The 17604-nt window shown below is 36.5% G+C and overlaps 1 protein-coding gene across 4 annotated transcripts in view; it reads left to right on the top strand.

The window, feature by feature from the left end:
• The window catches only part of LOC139808211 (dystrophin, isoforms A/C/F/G/H), a 472682-nt gene extending 456150 nt beyond the window's left edge, over nt 1-16532 (top strand). For 2 of the 4 annotated variants that reach the window (XM_071769944.1, XM_071769943.1), the window contains exons 45-55: nt 9624-9883; nt 10285-10443; nt 10750-10886; nt 11133-11349; nt 11635-11720; nt 11804-12131; nt 12224-12335; nt 12424-13062; nt 13164-13278; nt 13876-13983; nt 14487-16532. In XM_071769944.1, coding sequence (XP_071626045.1) covers nt 9624-9883; nt 10285-10443; nt 10750-10886; nt 11133-11349; nt 11635-11720; nt 11804-12131; nt 12224-12335; nt 12424-13062; nt 13164-13278; nt 13876-13983; nt 14487-14584 — 2259 coding nt within the window. In that variant the 3' untranslated portion in view covers nt 14585-16532. The remainder of the gene's footprint in view (nt 1-9623; nt 9884-10284; nt 10444-10749; nt 10887-11132; nt 11350-11634; nt 11721-11803; nt 12132-12223; nt 12336-12423; nt 13063-13163; nt 13279-13875; nt 13984-14486) is intronic. The other 2 variants (XM_071769945.1, XM_071769942.1) reach the window with 1 other exon arrangement.
• Nucleotides 16533-17604: the final 1072 nt, after the last annotated feature.

Genomic DNA, 17604 nt, shown 5'->3' with positions numbered 1-17604 from the left:
AACATATGTCTCCTGCCGACCCTTAATACTATATGAAAATTGTAATTGAAAAAATGGGGTGTTAACTTCACACCCAATTTCAAGACCGAATAGTTCTGATAATAAATAAATAAAAATGTTTTGGACAAAAGTTGCAGGGTTTCAAAGGGCATCTAATAAGAACGTATAGCATTCTTTATCTCGTCGCTCCTCCCACACAGTGGCTTTTCCGCCTTGTCTAGTTACTAGACTCAGGCTCCATCTCTGTATTTCTGTATCTATGTCTCTATCCTGCAACACAGTTTTCGTTAGTTTTCCTGGTCGTTAATGTGTTCGATATTGCACTTCGTAAAACTCTGGAAGACTTTTTTATGCTGCCCTGCGATCTAGATCCAAAATTTAATACAGCCGAATATTTATCCGTTTTATCGGATGATAAAGAGGAAAATTATAACATTTTTTGGAGTTTTGCGTATAAGTGTTCTTATCCAATGTTAAGGATTATGGATCAATTGAGTTATCGCGCTCGAGATCGAAAACTGCGAACTATAATCCGCAATATTATGGAAAGGGATTAAATTACTGAAATTACCGACTAATACAAAGAGACGGACGCGGAGGATCCTTGGGAGGAGAACATAGTTTATTTGCATACGAAAAAGAAAAAAGAGAGTAACCACTGTTCAATTACATTAAAATAAAATATAAGTGAGCTTTATTATTGAATTTTTATTTATTTCGTAGAAAAGTACCTTGTCGACACGGTTCCGAATTCGATTTCGTGTGAACTGAGACAACTTATCACTCCAGAGAAAGAACCCGAGAAAGTTCCTTCTCTGGGTTTACATGAACGTTAGTTAGAAAATAACCCAGAAAATAATAATAGTATATTACACTACAAGGGCCGAAAGTTGAATTTTCGGCCCTGCGCGTCATGATGCCCCGAGGCGAAGCCGAGGGCATCATGACGAGCAGGACCGAGATTTCAACTTTTGGCCCGCGTAGTGTATACGATTTTTCTTCATAGCCGGTCGAAAGTACGTTATTAATTTTACTTTTTTTAACTTTAAATGTTAATAAGCATGTTTTTGATGCCTGCCCCCGACATTTGCGGCACGAGCGAAGCGAGTGCTGCTGGTCGGGGGGGCAGGCATCAAATACATTCCAAGAGTCAAGTCTTGTCATATTTTGTAAAAATAAATTCACGTGCGTGCCAACGGGGTGACCGTTGGTATGTGTGTGCACGTGTGTCGCGCGGATTCGCACGCCAGGACGATCGATAAGCCGTCCGTCGTCGGGATCGCGTCTTCCGGCCGGTGCATTGAATTTAATGTGCTTTTCAAAATTGACCAAACACTCCATAAAGTTGACGGCTTTAATTTTTTAGATAGGTCCTTAAAATACACAACCAAATTATTTTCTTCACAGTTTGACAGTGAAGTTTTGTGTTCTATCTGCCACTTTTTATACGTGTCGTAAACAAGATTGTATCGATCAACAGACTTCTTTGGCAACGTATCTGTATTTATTATCAATCGCGCTTCTGCATCGAAATTTCGTATAACTTCTTCCTCGTCTACGGATTCATCAGATGACATATTGACAGAACAATATTGATGACTATTTTTAAGGTTAAAGGGCGTTAAGGTTTAAAGTTATAGAGAGCGCGCGTGTACTTCTCACAGGGAGTAAATGTTAAACTTTCGTCCCTGCTATTAGGGACGAAAGTACGTACTTTCGACCGAGGTATGAAGAAAAAATTAATTATTAAAAATTACATGTATTGAAATATTCAATTTCTCTAGATGCTCTACCGCGAGTCCCCGAAGCATGCGGTCCTTGCCGCTCTTGTGCGTCGATGCGATGGTTTCCTTTTCCTAATATACGAGATATAATGTACAGAAATTAGTGGAATGCTATCCCTATCTAGATAGAGACTGCATATAAAATGACTGCGGATGACTGCATATAAGATTCATCGTATACCGTGTGTTTCAATATTGTACGGCTAAGTCTCTTAGCGTAGTTTATAACGATCTCGGTCCAAGAAAACTTCTATATATATGAAAGTTTTATACATTACTGTTTCGCTCCTCCTTTTATTGAAGTGTTTTTAAATATTGTAATTGTAAAGGCCTCCGCACAATGAAAAATATAAGGAACAAGGAACAGATATTATAGCAATTAGAAATAAGAAATCAGGAATAAAGCTGATGGTGTAATAACATTAATACACGGCTCCCGGATAGGTTAAAAATCTATTGTCTGCGTTATTCCCTGTTTCCATTGCCTGTATTTTTCATCGTGCATCCATCTTTTCTCATATAATACTCTTGCAACTAATTGTGATCTAAAGCAATGTTACGTATAAACGTAAGAAAAGAACATCGCGAAAATGCTAATTTAAATAAAAGTAATAGAAATAATCTTGTCCGATAACGTTCTTTTAAAGACCAATCCCTCTATTTAAAAATTTTGTGTTATAGAAAGCGCAATTTAATATTTCCAACCAAGCTCAAAATACCGAGTAGCTAAAGTCCAAATAATGAAGAGCTAAATTTAATGGACTCATCTTGTAGAAGTCGACTAATATAATTTTCATTGCAATATATGAAACTGAATATACTTTTGCAGAAAGAAAGAGAGAGAGAGAGAGAGAGAGAGAGAGAGAGAGAGAGAGAAAGATAATTTAACTGAGTAATATTTTATCAGTTAATTGGAAACATTTTAAGATGTTGTAATCTTTCAAATTCTCTGTTTACTTGCACCTGACTCATCTTGAATTACGTCTTTGTTCAGCGAATGAAAGTATCTTCGCAGGTAGAATTCCAAGAAAGGATAAAGCCTTTTCAGTGACGCTGCTTCGCAGAAATACTTTCAAGGTCTTGATTGAATATTTCTATTTAAAAAAAAAAAACGCTTTTCCTGATTTTTCGCATTCGTCAATCGCGTGTATAAATTTAACTAATAATTCGCTCGGTAACAATTATAAAAAAAAAGGTGCAACGAGAGAAGCAGAGGGAACGAGAACTCTCGCGACGAATTGCAAGTCAAATAGCTAATTGCCAAATGGTCCACGAATGGTGCATACAGCCAGAGGAATATCGGACGGCGCCAGACAATTAGCTTAGCAAATTCCACGAAGAAGTTTCTTCGCCAGGACGTACGACACGAGGAAACCGCCGAGGAAAGGCCGAGAACGGGAGAGCGGGGACGATGCCGGGACACGGCCGAGTTAACTTTAATTGCCCGGTTGGCCACATAATAAATGACACTGCAGATGCCGCGGCGAGAAATTATTTTGGCCTCGGCCTCCGGCGGACCCGACGATTTTCAGACGCGAAGGCCTAACCAGGCCCCGTGCTATCGACGGACCTGCCAATTAGTTCACGTCCAGGTGCACAATCCGTCACCCGTCCACGTCATTCCCGGCGAAAATCGGGCGGAATTTCTTTCGGCACGATTTGTCACGGGAATAAAACGGAGAACCTGTATAATGAGAGTCACGAAGTGTGACGTCTGAGTAAAGTTACTCGGTGCCCCATGTTTCAGCAAGAGCATCAGCATGTGAAAGCAAAATTTCTGAGAGGGACGATAAGAGTACGAATTTTTGTCCCGCCTCCTGCATCTTTGGATCAATTGTCACTTATGTGATACGCGAAAAAATATGGGTCGCTTTAATTCTAAGCTAAAATTACGAAGTTATATATCTTTCGCACAGAAATATGGTTGCATTCCAGTTTTTACATCTCGCGTCAGCTGCACGTCTCTCCCGTTTTTTCTTACCGTCCTTTCGCGGAATTATTATTATACTTCCGTCTAGGGTCTGTTCCGCTGAAACACGGCGGAACCAATCGGAATCGAAGGATGTTATTATTTCGCGACTCTTGTTAGAGAGCGTTAGAATGAAGTCCTCGGGTTCTCCATTTCCGGCCGGAGCTTCCAGCGTTTCTCTTCTTATTTTCTTTATATTCGTCGTAATTTTATTTATACGACGGAACCGTGGCTGCGTCACTTGCTGGCGTGTCAGCGCGTACTTCCTGTGCATTTCGCCGAGCGAATTATTGCGGTCGACTTGACTAACACGTCGCACGTAAAGACCGATTCTCTTTCCTGATTTTTTTAACGATACATACACGTATAAATGCACCCATTTGATTATTTTTTATATGTTACTTTGTAGAATAAAATACAGAACAGTGTAAGATGCGCAGAATATATTAATAGCTGAATTACAAACATTTCGTCATATATACAATATACATTATACTATCTCTTATATAAAAGAAAACAAATATGAATTTAATAATTCCGAAATGAAGATTTTGATATCGAGAGTTTTTGAGTTTTAAATTACGTAAAAAAATTTCATTTATAATTTTATATGCATGTATACATTTTGAAATACAAAAAAGAAGAATTAGAATAAATCAGCTTATGTATCAAATGGATCAAAGTATGAAGCATATAAAATTATAAACAAAACTTTACATTGAATTTTAACGGATTATATCATCCAAAGAGAGACTTAAATTTATTTGTATAAAGAGAAATTTTCTCTAACGTACGCTTTATAATTAAAACTTTTAAATTACAAATTACTTTAATTGCTCGAAATACTATCGCGCGTCTTTTTCGATGAGTTAAACTTTGTAATCCTGCTTCCCGAGTTTTATCCAGCGACACTTGATGCTGGTTTATGTAAAAGCTGCGTAAAAGCGCGCGATTATAAAATGCACCGTCTTCCGCTTTAAAGTTCGCTCTTTTTAAATCTCGGCTAAATAAACACGGAGTATTACATTTAACACATGTCACGCGTATCAGTTCAGGCGTATTAAGTAACTCCGTCTTTGCGTGTCCATGCGCGGAGAGATCTCATTGTACAATCAAATTACTGTCTCTTACTCTCGTACTTTTTATTACGTAACCAGAACGCGAAGTGCATGCGTGCGGGCATACGCCGAGATAAATCTAGTTCGCCAACAAGATTGCCCCCATGGCACTCGTTACAACGATTTTTTTCACACTGATTTCGTGCAGATGCACGCGAGAACGGCGCAAGAACGGTGCGAGAACACACACACACACACACACACACATTGCGCGTTTTAGCATTTTGAATAATTATGTTTTCATTGAACTCAATAATTCCTCATTAGCACGAACGTTATTAGAGATGCTTTATGTTGGACACAATTCACGTCACGGATGATGCAGTATTCATACCATCCGTTTATCATGTAACACGTATATACATATACGTATATATACGGAATAATCAAATGAACGCGCGAGAATTGTAATACATTTTAACTCTGGTCAGTAATCACGGTAATTATTTTTCGTATAAAATACAGCAGATTGCCATGCATAAACTAAACGCGATGATGTAACATAACGATATTGTACAAATGGACGATATTTTGTTTATCTAGAAATTATTTATCCCCTAATCTTTCGAGAGAGTTATTTCATTTCTTTTGTAATAAAATCCAGCGCAAAATACCAGCATACTTCATCTTCAAGCGATTCAGCTTGAACTTCCGCCGTTCCATGATTGCACGTTTTATCAATGATAATTCACATTATCGCTCTTTCTCTAAATGATTAAGAACAAAGAGAGCGACTCAGCTTTTTCCGGCATTTTCATCGGTTCGATCATCCCACTTTCCTTCGTCACGGAAGTAAGATCCTAACTTCTTCTCTTCTTCTCTCTTTCTCTTCCATTCGCACTCCCGCTTTTACGTGTCGGCCTTTTTCCTTATCCCGCTCTCGGAACAAGGGACGCTTAAAGCACTTTCATAGGGAGACGACTAATTAGAGCGATTTAGCGTCCGTCGACAGCGTTTATTTGGAATGCAAATGCCATCGTGGGACCAACCGACCGTCCTCCTCCTCCGTTTTTCCGCTCTTTCTGCTCTCTTCGTGTCGTATCGCCGACTGATAAATGCCCGGAGAATTTTATCGCGACGCTGGTTACCGCGCCTTGTCCAGGAATGAAAATTGAAAGGGCTGAGAGAGCACGCCATTTGTACTTAGTGATTGTCTCATATCTCTCTGTTCGTACGCTCCCTCGCAAGTGCCAGAAAAAAAGAAACGGCAGAAATTATTTCGCTGTAAAGGAATTATTTGCTTTATTAATTTACCGACTTAGATTCCTTGCCATGTCTGCTTTTAATAATCATATAAGTTTTTTAATAACAATTTTTTGGATAATATTTAACAAAAGTTTTATTATTAATTACCTTTGTGTAATTAAATCTCAAATTTTGTAAGTTATCTAAAGTAACGTTTCTTGAAAATTAAGTACCTTTTACAATTCCATATATTTCTTTCTTCTTTTATTATCAAGATTTGTCTTAAGAAAAATTTAATGCATCAAATTTTTAAACTGTTATTTCTGCTTTTTAATCCCAATTCAGAAAACTATAAATAGAGTCAAAGGAAAGAACTAATTTTTTTAATACTCCGCCAGGGTTTTCTCAACTGAAGATTAAACTAAATTCCGTCTCGGTGATAAACCACGTGCATTAGTCACGAATCAAAAGACAAAATTACCTAAAGTGATCATAATTTGATTACGCTTGATCCGATAATAACAGCGTGCTTCTGAAATGCATTACGAAAAATGTAAACGATAATACGATAAATACATCTTGCATGACCATAAAATTCTGTGCGTACAATTATGCTTACCACTTTTCTGTCCGTTCGCAAATAGCAGCTCATGCTTTTTCCTTCATACAGGGAATATTACTTTTAGCCGTAATTACGGCAATAAAACAACTTGGACGTTTCGTGCACTTTTGTATTGTGAAGCGTGTATTACACTGAATAATATTTATATGTTAATAAGTATGTATATAATTCGAATTTACGTTGAATATATAGGAATACATATTTTAATTTTTTAACTGGCAATACTATATTAATAATAAAAATTAATAAGGCAATTAGTAAGTTATATTTGTAAGATAATTGATGTTTGAATCATGAAATAGTTTTATGATTATGTAACAATGCGAAATAAAATTTCTTGTCAAACATTTATTTATTGATATATTCCAATATTTTCGTCAACGCTGTTGTTTTTCTTGGTATTGCATAAGAATCTCATCTGGTAAATCATTAATAAATTCAAAAAGTGAATTGTAGATTTTAGATTCTTGTTGTCCACTGCTGGACTGTCCATTGTTGCCCACAATGCCCACATTGGATCTGCAATGCATGTATACACAGATTAAAAAATACGAAACTACTAATGTAATTAGAATTACAAGATTATATTGCAGTCAAGTATGTTACTTGATGATTGACTCTTATTATTTACATTTCTTAAAATGGAATGTTTAAACACAATTTCTATTTAAATTTTGTAATACTTGCAGAGTTACCTGCGTATGAGAATATCTATCAATCACTGAATACATTATACAATAAATAAATAACAGCATATTTGAATTTTACAACTTTTATAAAAGATATACCTTAAATATTAGATTGAAATTTGTACGGTCTCTATATTTTAAATGTTAGATATTAAATTTTTTGTATATTATACGTACACACACGATAGAAAATATATTAATAATTCACAATAAATAAAATACTAATATCTGAGATGTTTACCTCTGTTGATCTTCGGGATTTCCAAGAGATTGAGGATGTGTATTATCGTGACAAAAATTTGGGCCGGCATAATTTGTTTCATATACAGATTGTTCTATCACTCCGCCTTCATAATGATGTTTCACGTGAGATTCTAAGACATCTCTTCCTTCAAATATTCTGACACAGTAATACTCACTTGGCGACTTGCAAATCTTGCAATATGCATCACGGTCTGTGAATTCGAAATATTGCGACAGCCAACTACAAACAATGTCTTCTCGTATTTTAGCTAATGCATTTTTATTACATTTCTTCAAGTGGCTCATTAAATAATGTCTTTTATATGCAAAAATTGGTCTGTCACAAAATTCACATCTTGCCCAAAAATTTTCTTCTCTTGAGAAATGTTGCCAAAGTGAGTAGGTGTCGTTTCTCCATGTTCGTTCTTCTTCTTCTTCATACATGTTATGTACTCTAAGTAAGTGTTGTTTCGCAGAATATTTCCAAATAATCGTATTATCACATGATGTCATCTTGCACTTTACGTGAATATCGTTTAATGTTTCAAAATAACTCAACGCCGTATTATTTGGAATCTGCGGCATTATATTCTTACAGTATCACGGAGCAAGAGACACATGCGAACCTTTACTAAACATAAATATTGTTTAGTTTAAATCTTGCTAATAGTTGAGTCAGTTAGCTTTCTTTCTACAATAGGGAAAACCGAGGCTATCTGTCTACGGGAGCTATATGCGTCCACAGTACTGCTATCTCATGTGTTAAGAGATAGATATCTCTACCATTCCAACAAATATTTGAAAAAAGCTCTACGTAAGAAATTCAGAAGTTTTTGTTATCTTGCGATGCTTTTCACAGACACAACATGCGTTACAAAAAAAAGCGAAAGCGATTATCAACATTTTTCGACGGTCGAAAGATTTGTTATGCAACAGTAATTTAACTCAAATTAAGACAAGAAATTTATAATATTATCAATTAATATATAGTTATCAGATGTGAGAAGCGTTAAATCTTAATTCCGCATAATCTAAAATTTGCAACATGCTAAAGACTGAAAAATGTAGTCGGGGCTATCTGTTTTATTTTTGATGGAGTAATGTGTCCACAGACTTCAATGACGGATTGTTTTTTTTTTTTATACGTAGATAATGGTGCATAAGTACAAAAGAAAGACCAATAAGGTAGATATATCTAATAAAATTATACTTAGGGCGATTAAAAGATTAAAAATTGAGCGAGAATCTTTGTGGCAACTCACTTCAGTATGCATCTAGATATAGAGGAACATATGAAAAGGAATCATAAAGAAGAAGCAGCAAAAATACGAGAAAAAATTACTTGCAGCTGGCTATCGCGACATTTCCAATTCACAAATAATTTTGCAATCTGCCAATCGGGATGCCTGCCAAAATACATATAAGAGCTTGTATACATATTGAAATTGTTTTATGACTTTTTGTCTGTACAATCATTACAATGTTGATTATAATAATTATTATAATAAAATGATGTTCACATTTTTTTAAATTTGTGTTGAAAATATTGTACCCACGTGCCCGATATTGTTAAGAGACAAAATACTGTTAGGAAGAGTTGGGAAGAATCACAAAGGCATGAGCTTTCCAGCAAGCAACACAAGTCGACACAAAACATCGTTCTATCTTTCTTTTTTAGCAATGAGTGCTCGTATGCTTGATTTTATTAATTTATCGACATTCAAATTGAAAAAGCGTAGTATACAAATATATACGTATAGTGCATCGGCGTCAGCTTTTTAAAACAAAAAATTTCAACAGTAGAGACAATTGAAAGACATAAAATAATCACGCTTAACTGAGATATTTCTTTATATAATATTTCTTTAACTGTACAGTTACTACAAGTAAACATCAACTTATAAATTAATATATATAGCAATTATCATTTATAATCTCCACAAATAAATGACGAACAATGATGAACGAATGATGAACGTCTTGATTTAGTGTGGTTTACTGTTCTGATTTCAGAAAATATGTGTCTTCCAAAAGTCCCTCGAGGATCTCTCCTCGCGGATGGCCGCGGCCGAGGCGATCCAGAGCGGCTGGCAGAATCCAAACGACGCCAACGAAGCGACGGAACTGCTCGAGCAGTTGCAGAAATTCGGCGAACGACTGGTACCAATCCAGAGGAACATCGAGGACGCGAACGACCAGGCGAGCGTCTTCGCATCGAGCAGCGTCATCGTTTCTCACGCTCTACTGGCGAAACTCGAAGATCTGAACACCAGGTATGTGGTGGTCTTGACGACCACGTAAAAATTTATCGCGCGACTTCCGACCGCGAGTTCTATGCAAAACTCGATGAATATCAGCGATGTACACGATGTCACGGAAACGTGGAATTTAATCGTGGAAATCCTTCGAGCAATCCGCGACATCGGAATTTTTCAGACATTACGATTCTATCTGAATAATAACGAAAGTCGCGCGAGATATCTTCTTTACGACCATCCAAGCAGGATTTGAGACGCATCTTTTCCTGCGTCACTCCGTGCAAGTGTCGCCGCGGTATCAGAGTAAAGAATTTAAAATTCGCTCGACACTGTGAGACTTATTTTTACAGCCTGCTTTGCGACGGGCTTTGAATTCGGGAACGCAACGACGTTAACTTTTTCGTGTGTTTTCGCAGGTGGAAGGTGCTGCAAGTAGCGGTTGACGAGCGTTACAAGTTGCTAAGCGGATTCGGGAAGGATGGCAGCACTCCGGGTAGTCAGGCTTTCCTCGCGAGCAGCGTAGAACCACCATGGGAGAGAGCCCTCACACCCGCCAAAGTGCCTTACTATATCAAGTAATCGATCTTCCTTTGCACCACCCGTACGGTCGCCTCGAAATTCCCAAACCGTACGGCACGGTTATTTCTGAGGCGATCGAGTGCTTTTACTGACACGATCGAGTCTTATGTTTCTAAAAGAAACATTCGTAATCTAATCGAATATTTAAATAACAACGAATATCCAATCAATTTTAATATTTAAATGAATCTAATAAATTCGAATATCTAAAAATTTATTTCGTTATTTTATATTATATTAGATTTCTTCGTGTACATACTTAAATAAATAAATTTAATAAATTTAAATAAAATCTGTTACAGCCATCATTTGGAGACTACGCATTGGGATCATCCGAAAATGATAGAACTGATGTCTTCGCTCGCGGATCTAAACGAAGTTCGCTTTTCCGCTTATCGAACCGCCATGAAACTGCGTACCGTTCAGAAGCGACTGTGCCGTGAGTATTTTCGCATCTCTGGTAATCAAAATTATTTGTTTTATTGCTGTTTAATTGCTATTTAAACGCGCATTTAGCAAACTAATCGATACCATGAGAATATCTTCATTTATCTTAAAATTTTCTATTATTTTCTAATACCAATATCTTGAAAATAAAAAGTCACAGAATAAATAAATGTTCTATTTTTATTGTAGAATAGTTATTTATATGACGGTTATATATTTTTTTGTTTGTCACTTTTAGTGGACATGTTGAGCCTTTCCACCGCGTTGGAACAGTTCGATTCACACGGGCTTCGGGCGCAGAATGACAAACTGATCGACATCCCCGATATGGTAACAGTACTGACATCGCTGTACGAAGTAATCGCAGCAGACAATCCAACGCAGGTGTCGGTACCTCTATGCATTGACTTGGCCATCAACTGGCTGCTCAATGTATATGATAGGTATACTAATAAGTGAATATATTTTTTAACTATCAAATTGTCACCGTATCTGTTATTATTCATGTTCGATTCACACCTAGTACATATATATATTTTTATATTTGTTCAGATTAGTTCAGACAAAATTAGATAATTAGATACCCATCAGACATGCATGCTGTCTGCATAATTATTATTAGATAATATTAAGCAATTGAACAAGATCGTCCAATCTTTTAAGTTATATTAGCAATCCTCAAAACATTATGCGTAGCATTATCATAGTACTTACAACTTATTCTTCGCTATAATTTTCAGCCAACGAACCGGTCAAATTCGAGTACTTTCGTTCAAAGTCGGTTTGGTTTTGTTATGCAAAGGACATTTGGAGGAGAAGTATAGATGTGAGTACATGAAAAGATTTTCCCTGATAAGTTAAATCTATTTAAGGTGTGTATCTAATGGGAATTTTTTATATTATTTACAGATTTATTCCGTTTGATTGCGGATCCCAATAGGCTGGTAGACCAACGAAAATTAGGACTTCTGTTGCATGATTGCATACAAGTGCCGAGACAATTGGGCGAAGTCGCGGCATTCGGAGGTTCGAATATCGAGCCCAGTGTTCGCAGCTGCTTCGAGAAGGCGGGAAAAGATAAGAACGAGATAGAGGCCGTGCACTTTTTGAGCTGGCTGCAGCAGGAGCCACAGAGTATGGTCTGGCTGCCGGTATTGCATAGATTATCCGCAGCGGAGACCGCCAAACACCAAGCCAAGTGCAACATATGCAAGGAGTATCCTATCATAGGATTCAGGTGAGATTACGTTTTATTGATCAAAAAAATCGATATATGTATACATGAAATTTTCAAAATATGTAATGACAAAAAAAATATCTGGATTTCAGATACCGTTGCTTGAAATGTTTCAACTTCGACATGTGTCAGAACTGTTTCTTCTCAGGACGCAAAGCAAAAAATCATAAGCTGACGCATCCGATGCAAGAATATTGCACGGCGGTAAGACATTCATCTTTATTTTCTTAAGGAATTATTAAAGGAAGCGATCTTTACAGATACATTGAACGACTTGTTTGTTACTTTACAGACAACCTCCGGTGAAGACGTGCGCGACTTCACGCGAGCGTTGCGCAATAAATTCAAGTCCAAACGATACTTCAAGAAACATCCCAGAGTTGGCTATTTGCCTGTGCAAACTGTCCTAGAAGGAGACGCGCTGGAAAGCCCGGCGCCGTCGCCTCAACACAGCTCGCTTAGCCAAGATATGCACTCTCGTTTGGAAATGTACGCCTCTCGACTCGCCGAGGTTGAGCTGTCGCGTACAAGAAGTAACTCCACGCCGGACAGCGATGACGAACATCAGCTGATAGCGCATTACTGTCAGAGTCTGAACGGTGGCGACAATATTAACGTACCCAGAAGTCCGGTCCAAGTCATGGCAGCGATCGATGCCGAGCAGAGAGAGGAGCTCGAGGCGATGATACGTGAATTGGAAGAGGAGAACGCGACATTGCAAGCAGAGTACGAAAGATTACGCTCGAAGCAAACGCCAGGTTCAACGCCAGAGGACGGTCACAGTACTAGGCAACCTGATTGCGACATGATTGCGGAAGCTAAGCTGTTGAGGCAGCATAAAGGAAGATTAGAAGCGCGCATGCAATTACTCGAGGACCACAATCGCCAATTGGAGGCGCAACTGCAAAGACTTAGACAGCTTCTAGACGAGGTACGCCGAATGTGGCATCTCAAATATTTGCTCTTTCATTTTTAATAATTCGAAGAAATAACGAAAATATAAAATGGTTCAATCTGATTATCTTTTTTTAGCCAAACGCTTCTTCGCCATCGAAGACCGGAACTTTACAAACCCGAAGTGTAACAGCATCACAATTAGCAACTGACTCTCCAGCAAAAATGAATGGCCATTATCATGATTCTCCAGGTATATTCTAATCAATCTAATCTAATAAACAGCTTTAAACTTAATAAAGAGCTAAATTTTGATTATAACCCTTGGGAAATAAACGATAATATCTGGGGGCGATAAATTAGGTATCTCATTTAGGGATCCCTATTAATGCAGTTAATTAATCGGACTGTAATAACCACCATATACACTTGTAACTCATGCAACAACCGAATCTAATGCCTTTCTATTGATATTACACTAACTGCATATTCATACAATAGGGATTCGATGATTTCAATTACAGGTAGATACGCGTTTGAGATAATGATGAATATCATTCACTTAAATTGCTTTCTGCACATGGAGAAGAGCTCTGTCTTTTTTAATATAACACATGAAATATTAAATTAATAACAAATAAAATAATAAATTAATAAAGTCACAAAAAATCAACTACTTTAGAAAATTCAATCATTTAAAATATCACAAAGTTAAAATATAATGAATCTTTTACTTCATTATCCCCGTTGATTGTGAAGAATCCCTATTGTTTACATATCTGTATATACATATTTAATCAAACGCTATGGAAATTAGATAAGCTTATTGCTATTGGGTATACGGACATAGGTGGAGGAAGCTCAAACGAGGGCAGAGTCAGCAGTTTAGAGAGGCCACCGCCACCGCCGCATTCTCACAGCGTTAGTCACAATGTGGGCAATCTGTTGCACATGGCAGGTTCGTTCAGTCTATGTGAATTTGATCGTGTGTCAATTATTGTAGTATAATCAACCTATAACTATGCCCGCGATCTCCATGATGCACGTGACATTCTGCTTGATATGAAATAAATTGATATAAAAATAACGGTTGCCTTCCTGTTTTCACGCTACAGAATGGATGTAAGGTGAGATCACTGTGCTTCTCCATAGGAACTAAAAATCGCCTAAATACATGAATATATCGGATTACTAAGTTACTTAATACGCAACGGATGACATCGGCAATCTAACGATAACTGAATGCGGGAATCTTTAGCGTTGATCGCGCATTTGTATGCCTAAACCCTTCTTTTCGACTCATCCCATGCTTATCTTTTCCTTTCTGTGTATATTGGAATGTATGCACGTTGATTGTCTAATTAATTGTAAAACCGTGAGTTTAACAGCATAAGAATTCTGGACCTCAGTAGCAACGGCGAAGAAACAGGCAGACGTTAAAGGGTTCTCTCTTTATTTCAGGGGACTTAGGAAAAGCTGTGGGCGAATTGGTGACAGTCATGACGGAGGACGCGTCGAAGACGAACGGGCAACGGGCGCCGCCGCCGGCGTTCAAATAACAATTGTATCACGACGTTCGTCCTGTTAGAAGCTAGAAGTCGGCTAGATCGATGCTAGATTTATTCGACATCCAAACGTTGTAAACGTTTAATCGTAATTATCGACCAATAACAAGTCTGGCTCTAAACGCATATCAGAGACGAATACACGGTATATCTGCCGCGCAAATGCAGGGTCAGGGGACTCGCCTCTCACGGTGGTTTTGGGTATTTTATAAGTTTTGATATACGTCATTGTATAGCTGAATTATAACGATAAGACGATTATGGTTTGGCTTTTGGCGGTCCCCTGAGAGTAACTTTACTACATATTGACATGTCATATCATGAAAACTAATCGTAATGAGAAATCAATTGTTATGCTTGCTATAGCTAAACTATACAAAACGAATAAGAGATATAATGAGTATAAAAAAAACACACACGGAAGGAAATATCATTAACAATGCATGCAAAAGCAATGTATCAAATCACATAATCTATTATATAGAACGTAGCTTATATTTACATACCCATTCTGTTCACTGCCACGGGCTCTTCCTCGACGTAACTTACACAATGTACATGTTGCGATTTTAGATGATGACACATAATGGGAAATAGACAGTATATCCATACCTGACCTTCTTGTATTCGACGATCTTGAATTTTACATCGATATAATCACGAGACAGAGAAAATCTTTTATAATGAAACAGAGCGACGCGCATTACGACTTTTCAGATTTATTTTTTATCCGGTTACATGATTTTTTTAGATTTTTTAAATGAATTTAAACGGCAATGTCTATTATTTTTAAGTCTGCCGGATGTTATTATATCTAAGAATATACTGATAAGTACCTAATCGATAAACTGTAGGCTGTATTCTGATATGTAACAAAGTTGTCTAGAAAATACATTCACCACGATATTATTGAAATGTGAGCTCTCGCCGTGGTTCCGTTATCGAGTGATCAGTCTGCGATTCGCTTCCTTGAGCGAGTGATTTTTCTATTTTGAATGAATTAAATGCGCAGCATATTGTTTTTTCTTTTACACATATCACACGGATGCCATATGTTAATAATGCTATTGTATCACTTCTGATGATGAGGTGGCTGTTTGCGAAATGTAAAAAAAAAACATATCTACGAAAAAACTATCATATTTTACCAATTCGATAAACATTGCGAATGAACGTAATGAATTGTTATTCACGTCGTTAGGTCACAAGAAGATTGATTTCACCTGACAGAGTGTAAAACGATCGAATATGTTTCCGAGCTCCGTCTGTAGTTTGTTGAAAAATTGTTGGTTTTGCGATTTCATACATTAAAATATACCGCATTAAGGGGATCCTAAACCAAAGGCCGAACTCCGAAAATGTCGATAATTTCGATCATTTTCTATGTTACCGGCCTATGTCTGTCCTTGTAAAGATGAGAATATAGACAAGGATTGAAAAGTTATAGTACCTACATTGCACGATAATAGATCTACACGCATAACTTTTTTGTTACAGATCTAATCCTAATTCTGAGAACCGTATTTCTTGATGTAATTCACCCTCCATGACGGTCTCATTTTGTAACAACAAATTGTACAATTTTTATACGAAGAAAATGGTGTCACGAGTCGACGTCTTATTGTCTGCATTTCTGAAATTATTTTCGTTCTCGGTATAAAATCGACCGTCGTGGAAATCATTAGCACATATATGTGCTAATTTAACTTTTTTTAAAGGATTTATAAATCCATAAAATCAATAAAAAGATATGCGTTTAGTAAAAATGTCGGTATTACAGACGGCTTTAGGATTCCCTTAAAATTTAGAGGATTAGGCATATAAAAATAAAGTTATATACTGCGTACAACATCAAACAGGTAACTACGTTACTTGTAATATATTGTAATATGACTGAAATGATATGGGACAAAATGCTTAAATAAAAATAACATGAATATAATCTTCTTGTATATTTTTTCTCTAAACATATACTTTGAATTTTATTTTTACACGTTATAAGAATTTACAGCTGCAGTAAGATAATGCCAAGAGATAGGGGCATTCATAGTCGTCTCTTAGATTGAGTTCCTAGAAAATTCATATATATTCTTTTTTTTATATTAATTAATTCTTATGTATTTTATTCTTACATGTATTTTGTATCCAGAATAGGTGGCGATCGTGGCGCAGAGAGATGTTCGCAGGTCTAGTGAGCCGAGAGGTTCCGAGTTCAAATCCGAAAATTGTCGGTTTTTATTCGTCACGGTTTTTATCCGTTTCCGACAACTATTTTTTCTATACTTACTTAAAAGTTGATTTGCTTGAGATTTTTCCAACAGCTAGACTCCGCTTCAGACCTTCGGTATTTTTGCTATTTACTTGCTTCTGCAGTTCCTGTTCATGTCGATGTGCGCTTTTCGATCATATATTGAATGGCGATTAATAAATTATGTAACAACATAATTTGTAAGATGTAAGGCAAAATGTATAACGAAGTTATTGTGCATCAGAGATCATGATTAAAGTTGCTGCCAGCATCATTAAATGTTTTGTTACTGATTTTTTCACTCTAATACTATTATCTTCGCAGTTCTTACATCAATAATCATCTAATACCTACTTCCATATATAATTATAGGCTCATATTCCTGTGTAGAATGCATCATTAAAATATTATTTTCTTTTTTTAATAAAAGGAAGTACTAAGTAAATGCTCGCGTCAGTGTGAGAAACTGTTATAGATTGAATAAGAAAATATAGAACATAATTATGAAAACAGACCATTTAAATTTTTAAATCCTATGTTCTTATTTTTTTATAACATTTTAACAAATTTGAAATATTATGTAATCTTTTAGAAAAAAGCAATGTAAATAGTATTCTTAAATTGCGTATTTCCGATAGCTTAAATTTCGTTAATGCTGTCAGCAATTTAACGTAAAGATCATCAAGAAATTCTAAAAATTTTCAATTCTTGCTTAGAGGCATCTGAAATGCAAATATATATATAATTCGTACGACATATATGAATT

Source organism: Temnothorax longispinosus, chromosome 2, assembly GCF_030848805.1.
Source record: "Temnothorax longispinosus isolate EJ_2023e chromosome 2, Tlon_JGU_v1, whole genome shotgun sequence".
Taxonomy (NCBI): Eukaryota; Metazoa; Arthropoda; class Insecta; order Hymenoptera; family Formicidae; genus Temnothorax; species Temnothorax longispinosus.
This window is presented reverse-complemented; position numbering and strand designations above follow the sequence as displayed.